Source organism: Sinocyclocheilus anshuiensis, unplaced genomic scaffold (genome assembly GCF_001515605.1).
Source record: "Sinocyclocheilus anshuiensis isolate Anshui unplaced genomic scaffold, SAMN03320099.WGS_v1.1 scaffold700, whole genome shotgun sequence".
NCBI classification, from domain to species: Eukaryota; Metazoa; Chordata; class Actinopteri; order Cypriniformes; family Cyprinidae; genus Sinocyclocheilus; species Sinocyclocheilus anshuiensis.
In genome coordinates this window covers 147,835-155,448 of record NW_015555756.1, presented here as the reverse complement: position 1 = coordinate 155,448, position 7,614 = coordinate 147,835, and the positions used below count along the sequence as shown (strand labels likewise).

Sequence of the window (7,614 nt, the reverse complement as noted above, 5' to 3'; positions counted from 1 at the left end):
CAGCCGTATTCAGAAATCTGCTGAAAATGCATAGAAAAGCATGTGCACAAGATCCAACATGAATAAAAACCCATCTGATCATACTGATAGTTTAACAAGGCTGTCAGTCAGCAATACTAGAGATACCAGCTTGCAAAACGTCTCATAGTTAAATATATCCGTGTTCTTGTTTGTGTATACGACAACAAAACAAAACCATCTGGAGCCACAACCTGCAAGCAGCTTTCATTTTCCCCAGCTACCGCGACATCTACACTTCATAAAAGAAGAAATTAAGAACAGATTTAGTTCATAAACAATTGTCAAAGAAAGCGGATAGATTAAAATTCTAAACAAAGAAGGAAATCTAAAAAAAAAAAAGTCAACAAAATTCTTACCCCACTGCCAGACGCCATTTTGCTATCATGAAGCCATAAAGTGTGTGTTGCTGTCGTAAACAAGTACCGTTCTATTTCAAGTGATCCAACCAAAGCCGATCTCTGATAAAATCAATAAAATTGCTGTCGCTGACCATGGAAAACAACAACAACTTTAAACACAATATTAACTGGACAAAACTGGGGGTTTTATATGGTTACGTTTAACGTGATTTACACGAATAGTTTTGTGTTTCATAGCTGTTTTATTGTTTTTGCTGAATAAATAAAATAAGCTGTTTAGTGGCAGATTACACTGATAACTTACCCTATATAGTATAGAATAACCAGTTCTATGTAGGCTAGTATATATTATCTGCCAGTTATTTTGTTGCCAATGTCTAAACAGTGAAATATTTACTGTAAACTCTGACAGCTATATATTTTTGACAGCTTCTTTTCTCCGTGGCAACGATCAAACACTGTACACTAGACATTTTCAGTTCACATGAAAAAAAGAGAATTGATTTCCTTCCTCATGAAATCGTTATAACGATATTATTTTATTTTGTAAATTGTTTAGATTTTTTTGAATGATTAGTGGCCTTACCTGTCTCATTTGTAGAGCCCCGCCCCCGTTACACCTGCCGCTGATAAAAAGCTTTGTCAAACGCAATGTGTTGTGTGGCTGTAGCCAAAATCATGACAACACGCATAGAGAGCCTTCTTCAAAGCCCTTTTGAGTCGCGGTTGTATGTTTTTAAAATTCAGTTTGCACGTTTGAAATATCGTAATGTGTTGCTGTAGCTTGTCTTTTGTTTGTATTTTAGAGGTCTGCCTCTTCATTTGTGGCCAACAGACGTTGCCCAAGACTTCAAGACTAAAACACACTCTCTCCCATGTAGCCCAGAACCTTGGCTTCTACCAGGCTGCAGTTCAGTGTATGATAGTCTTGTCAGGTAAATATCTCTGTTGATTGAGGAAGGATATAGTGGGGTTGTAGTTTTTTCTTTTTTTTTGCCATAGAGTGCAAACTTGATACTTATAAATAAGCTGTAGAATCAATAGATAACGCTTTTTAAAAATGACTACATGTGACCTTGTTCGAGTCTATATTGCTGTATATTTTCAACTATATAAACTAACTTAACAAGTTTCACTTGTGACTGCACTGATAGAGCAAGATCATTTACTTTATTTGTCCACTTTCATTAAAAAGTACTTTTTTTTAAAATTGTAAATGCGTTTAAATTAATCATATTCTTCAATCTCTTAACCTTTAGCAAAACCTTAACCTTTAACCAAGGCTCGTGATTGGCTGTTCGCCAGTGATGTCATACATTCACGTACACATGCTCCACAAACTCAGGATCAAAGCCGGAGTTGACAAAGAAAGTTGATGATCAGCATCATGGTACCAACAAAGCCGGATTGGAGTGGTTTGGTTTTGTCAACTCGAAACTAATTCTGTATATCTGTATTTGTTCAACTACCATCATGGTACAGGCCCCTGGAAAGCTTTATCAAAACAGATGTTGACTATTAGCTGAAGTAGTAGTTGCGGCTTTATTGACAACATTTGCAGGCACCATATCTTTGCAGTTTAGAAACCATGCATGTTCACATTGTGATATGATTACGATTTTGATTAATCGCACAGCCCACTCACTTGCTCATAAACTCATGCTGATGTAGTCATAGTACAGTCATTGTACAGCAGATACCCACCCTCCCATCTCAGCCTGTGGTGTGGTCTTTGTGATGACGATTGTCTTCCCCAGTTTTGACTCCAGATCCACTTTATAATCTCTGTGGCGAAGAAGCTCCCGCTTGACGGGGGGCACAGGCTTGCCTAGAGAACAGAAAAGATGGATAACATAAGAAATACTGCTAGAAATTTACTTGGATGAACTATTGTCAGCTGAGCTAATTTTATTTGACCTTATATGTGACAATCTAACATAAAATGTAATAAATGCATTCTTATATATGAATGAAAGGTTACAACACAGTTTTGCTTACCATCTTTTTTCTCTCTCTCTCTTCTGTGAGTCGTTTCTGGGCCAGCTGTTCATATTCATCTTTGTCCCATTTACGACGAAAATCATTCTTGGACTACAAAAACAGACAGATGCTATTATAAAGATGTTAAACAAAGGAATCACATCAGCCGTATTCAGAAATCTGCTGAAAATGCATAGAAAAGCATGTGCACAAGATCCAACATGAATAAAAACCCATCTGATCATACTGATAGTTTAACAAGGCTGTCAGTCAGCAATACTAGAGATACCAGCTTGCAAAACGTCTCATAGTTAAATATATCCGTGTTCTTGTTTGTGTATACGACAACAAAACAAAACCATCTGGAGCCACAACCTGCAAGCAGCTTTCATTTTCCCCAGCTACCGCGACATCTACACTTCATAAAAGAAGAAATTAAGAACAGATTTAGTTCATAAACAATTGTCAAAGAAAGCGGATAGATTAAAATTCTAAACAAAGAAGGAAATCTAAAAAAAAAAAAGTCAACAAAATTCTTACCCCACTGCCAGACGCCATTTTGCTATCATGAAGCCATAAAGTGTGTGTTGCTGTCGTAAACAAGTACCGTTCTATTTCAAGTGATCCAACCAAAGCCGATCTCTGATAAAATCAATAAAATTGCTGTCGCTGACCATGGAAAACAACAACAACTTTAAACACAATATTAACTGGACAAAACTGGGGGTTTTATATGGTTACGTTTAACGTGATTTACACGAATAGTTTTGTGTTTCATAGCTGTTTTATTGTTTTTGCTGAATAAATAAAATAAGCTGTTTAGTGGCAGATTACACTGATAACTTACCCTATATAGTATAGAATAACCAGTTCTATGTAGGCTAGTATATATTATCTGCCAGTTATTTTGTTGCCAATGTCTAAACAGTGAAATATTTACTGTAAACTCTGACAGCTATATATTTTTGACAGCTTCTTTTCTCCGTGGCAACGATCAAACACTGTACACTAGACATTTTCAGTTCACATGAAAAAAAGAGAATTGATTTCCTTCCTCATGAAATCGTTATAACGATATTATTTTATTTTGTAAATTGTTTAGATTTTTTTGAATGATTAGTGGCCTTACCTGTCTCATTTGTAGAGCCCCGCCCCCGTTACACCTGCCGCTGATAAAAAGCTTTGTCAAACGCAATGTGTTGTGTGGCTGTAGCCAAAATCATGACAACACGCATAGAGAGCCTTCTTCAAAGCCCTTTTGAGTCGCGGTTGTATGTTTTTAAAATTCAGTTTGCACGTTTGAAATATCGTAATGTGTTGCTGTAGCTTGTCTTTTGTTTGTATTTTAGAGGTCTGCCTCTTCATTTGTGGCCAACAGACGTTGCCCAAGACTTCAAGACTAAAACACACTCTCTCCCATGTAGCCCAGAACCTTGGCTTCTACCAGGCTGCAGTTCAGTGTATGATAGTCTTGTCAGGTAAATATCTCTGTTGATTGAGGAAGGATATAGTGGGGTTGTAGTTTTTTCTTTTTTTTTGCCATAGAGTGCAAACTTGATACTGATTTGTGAACTGTGGAATCCCCCTCCCAGCTGCTCTAAAACCCCACAATCAGCTTCACATAATGGAGAAAAGACTTCTGCTGTTCAGAAGCCTCGCAGGTCTGTTTTTATTCAATGAACTTTGGTTGCATATCTGACGTTTTGGTGTGAAAGTTTTGTATGAGACCCTTTAGAAGTTCAACTAATTTAAAGAAGTTTTTAACCATTTAAATAGCCGATTCTCTGTTCAGGTCATCCATTCTTGAGCGGTGCATCCTGAATATGTCTACAGCTAGTGTTGCTGTTGGAACAGAAGACATTGATGGGATCAACAGGTCTCTTAATATGGTTATTGAAGAGAAAAGAAATAGTATTTATGAATTAATACAATTTGTATACATGCATGCAAAATTCCAAATATAATTAATATTTTTAGACAAATACTTATATTAAAAGTAACTTTTTAATAAACGGTGTGTACATATGCAATTCTATTAAGTATGAAGTACTTTTATTAAATGATAATTTTAAATATGCATAAGAGGGAAATGCTCGTGTGTGTGTTTATTGCTTTTTATTAAAAAAAAAGAAAAAAAAGTGTGTATGTACATTTAGCCTTGTGCCAGCTGATTAAATAACTTGTTTTGTAGGTCACCATCAGGGCGACAGTGGTGCCCCAACAATGCTGACCCGGCACAATTCGAGACCAATGAGGCAGTTTTGAAGCGTAGACAAAAACAGATTCAATATGGAAAGAACACTTGTGGCTACCAGAGCTATGCTCAACAGGTTCCAAAGTGAGAACTGGTGAAATTTGATTAAATTGCTAACAACTTTTCCCCCCTTTTTTTTTTTTTTTTTTTGCTAAATGTTCTCCTGATTGTATTGAAAGGTTCCTGGTTATTATATTTCCTAACTGTTCAGGTGTCTGCGTGTGCCTGGGATTCACCCTTCCACTCCAAACAAACACCGCAAATATAGCCGCAGATCTTGGGACATGCAAGTCCGTCTCTGGCGGAGAGCGCTTCATGCATGGGACCCACCATCTGCTTCCCAGAAAGACATGGAGGGACAAGACCCTGTTGATCAATTGTAAGTGTTCAAAGACTGTTTGTAAATTTGCAGTAATTCTATTAATTTGCTAAATTAAACACCTAGGCAGAGCTTGCTTGAGAAGATGAATACAAAGCTGTGCGACGGTGGTGAAAAGGAGGGCACAAAGTGGGAAACGGTGCCGGATACCATGTCGTCCATTGTTTCACAACCTTCTGCCGATGGTCCTTGGCTATATTCTAATGCCACTCAGGTCAGACTTAAATATTGAGTCAATGGAGTTGTTTGAAGTGGTATATTGTGGTAGTGGTATATAAAAACCAATGTCCTTCTCTTGTAAAGTACAGTACATGGTTTCAGTGCTAACTGAGATTCTTCTGTCCAGGTTGGAGTCCCATGCCACCGGAGCCAAACCCCTCAGCCCGGATTGGGCTACACCTTCAGCAGTCGCCTAACACCACAGGAGAACGTCCTAGGATGGCTGCGATTTCTCCTCGAGACTGACCACAACCAAAACCAGGCGCCTTTGCTGCATGAAGAGCCTTTCTGGAGATTTACGTAGTGTCTCGTCAAATCATGCCAATGGTCTGCACAGATCAGGTGCAAAGCTTGTTCTCCAGCTATGTTTGAATTACACTTGGATCACTGTCTCCTAGTTCAGTATGCTGTGCACTATGTATTTTGTAATCAAGGCATCCTCTCCAAACGAATGTTTCAATATTGTACACCTTCAAGTACCTGTTATTGCTACTTTGTTCCCCACTTTCTGGTTATCTTTTTAAGTTTCTTTCCCTTCTAAAGCACTGGTTCTATTCCTTTCGTTCTGTTCCTAACACTCTTTTCCTCGTATGTCACGTCACTGTTTTTCTAAAAACAGGAAGTTCAGAAGTTTATTTTTTAGTGTGTGTGTACCTCTATGAATGGAAAAACTAATAAAGATGTGGACTGGCAAGCTGACTCTGCATATGTCATTAAATTGTTGTGGTACAATTTCTTTTGTATGCTTTTATCCATTAAATCTCACCTAATGAGTTAAGCGAATAACGTATCTTTCGTCATTATTAGGTAAAAGCACTGAAGGTCACTGACTAGCTTTGTTGTTAATTTCTAAAGTTGTATACAATTGTTTGCCACGTTAAGAATAATTTGGTCTTAAATGTATATTAATCCTGAAAACAAACTCTTAAATTAGTTATTTGCAAAAATACGGAAAAATCCCTTCAGAAATCACTACAGTTCCCATGAGTGTCGTTTTATCTCGGGATCGGCTCAGTCCAAAGAGAGTCCAGTTCTCTCCCTGAACTATAGGCTATTGTTTGACAACTCCGAGCTTAATATCGTTCATTTATTCACCTCGTATTTGCGTTTTTGTACCGATTCCCGTACAACACCTTCCACGCGTTTGTATGAAGACCCGTTGTAAGATGAACCCGAGTCCGTATATGCCCTGAATGTTATTTACAAATACCTCCATAGAAGGGGCGCACTTATTTTTCGCTAGTGGGCGACGTTGAGAAGACCGTCTGTATCAACCAAGCGTGCAACAGCAGACCAATCCTCAATTTTACACTATCCTTTATATCATCCGTTTCGGTCTTCGCTTTTGATCCAGCGTGTTATTTCAACGGTATGTCTTTTGTTAAGCAGAGCCGTCGGGGATTGCGTACCGATCTATTTCCAGGCCGAAGCAAGGACGGTGTATTAGACAGCAAGCCGACCTGCTTTAGCTTGTTGTACCGAATCGGCTGAATCTCTCGGTTGAGAGCCACATACAAGGCCTGGGGTTTTGTCGACAATTCTCGGTTGACTCAAGGTAAGCCATTATCGTAGAAAATAATCAGTGCGTCTTCGTTTAAATGCGATGTTATTCATCTAATATCTAGTTTCGCTGCAGTCAGGCTCATTGTGCATGGCTAGAAATCGGTTCGCGGGGCAGAATTGCATTTCATAAACGTGTGTAAACAAATCTGCAGCACATGGCAGGGATGCAGTAATTTGCTTTTGCAGACAGCCGAACGGAACGCACAATATGTGACGGAAAGACATCTTAAATCTGTATTTCTTTAACAGGCCTGTTTACAGCACCGCGTTAGCTATAGCCCTGGTCGGCTGTTCCTGAATGGCTTGTCATATAGTCTGTTATTTTTAATTCGCATGAAATGAATAGCGGTTTATTAAATGCTAAATATAGAATTAGTTTTTGGTGTTATATCGTTAGTGTAATCTGCAAAATGCAAAGAGTTTACAACCGGTGCACGCGATATGAAACCGCGTTCTGTTTCCTAATGTCGACCAATGCTTCTTTATAGTCTCAATTCATTCGCTTGCCTTCGGCGTGCAAAAATCAATATACTCTTAATGTGTATGCATGCTCAGAATGGCTAAACTTGGCTAATGCCCCGTGCAAACCGTATTCGCACGCTTCAGAAATGTGGCCTACCCCGACCTTCAGCGCGATTTGATTTATTAGACGTCGATGCGATCGGGAAATGTATATATTTTTTATCTCGGCAAATAATTTGAATTGTAGACGAAGGGTATGTTGTGCTACATGTAACGTTTAATGTGCTTATAATGGAGATGACAGGCAGCAGGCGCCCCTCCCCCCCCGCCATCGCCTCCATCAGCCGCGACCGCTCAGCGCGTTACCAAGGCAACGG

General features: G+C 38.8%; 2 protein-coding genes across 4 annotated transcripts in view; both read left to right on the top strand.

Annotated features, from left to right (window-relative positions):
- The first annotated feature begins 998 nt into the window (after positions 1 to 998).
- On the top strand, positions 999 to 5,911 carry LOC107673831 (histone RNA hairpin-binding protein-like). Of its 3 annotated transcripts, none has more exons than XM_016467639.1 (8): positions 999 to 1,108; positions 1,187 to 1,315; positions 3,953 to 4,021; positions 4,153 to 4,236; positions 4,552 to 4,698; positions 4,826 to 4,993; positions 5,060 to 5,207; positions 5,340 to 5,911. In XM_016467639.1, the coding sequence occupies exons 1-8, from the start codon at positions 1,032 to 1,034 to the stop codon at positions 5,514 to 5,516; spliced, it is 999 nt and encodes a 332-aa protein (XP_016323125.1). In that variant the 5' UTR covers positions 999 to 1,031; the 3' UTR covers positions 5,517 to 5,911. The 3 variants fall into 3 exon arrangements, with proteins under 3 accessions (XP_016323125.1, XP_016323124.1, XP_016323126.1); XM_016467638.1 differs by lacking the exons at positions 999 to 1,108; positions 1,187 to 1,315 and adding exons at positions 3,522 to 3,631; positions 3,710 to 3,838; XM_016467640.1 differs by lacking the exons at positions 999 to 1,108; positions 1,187 to 1,315; positions 4,153 to 4,236 and adding exons at positions 3,522 to 3,631; positions 3,710 to 3,838.
- Positions 5,912 to 6,457: 546 nt separating this feature from the next.
- Positions 6,458 to 7,614, top strand: part of LOC107673830 (protein FAM53C-like) — a 14,971-nt gene continuing 13,814 nt past the window's right edge. The window contains exon 1 of the mRNA XM_016467635.1: positions 6,458 to 6,767. The gene's annotated coding sequence lies outside the window, so the exon portion shown is untranslated. The remainder of the gene's footprint in view (positions 6,768 to 7,614) is intronic.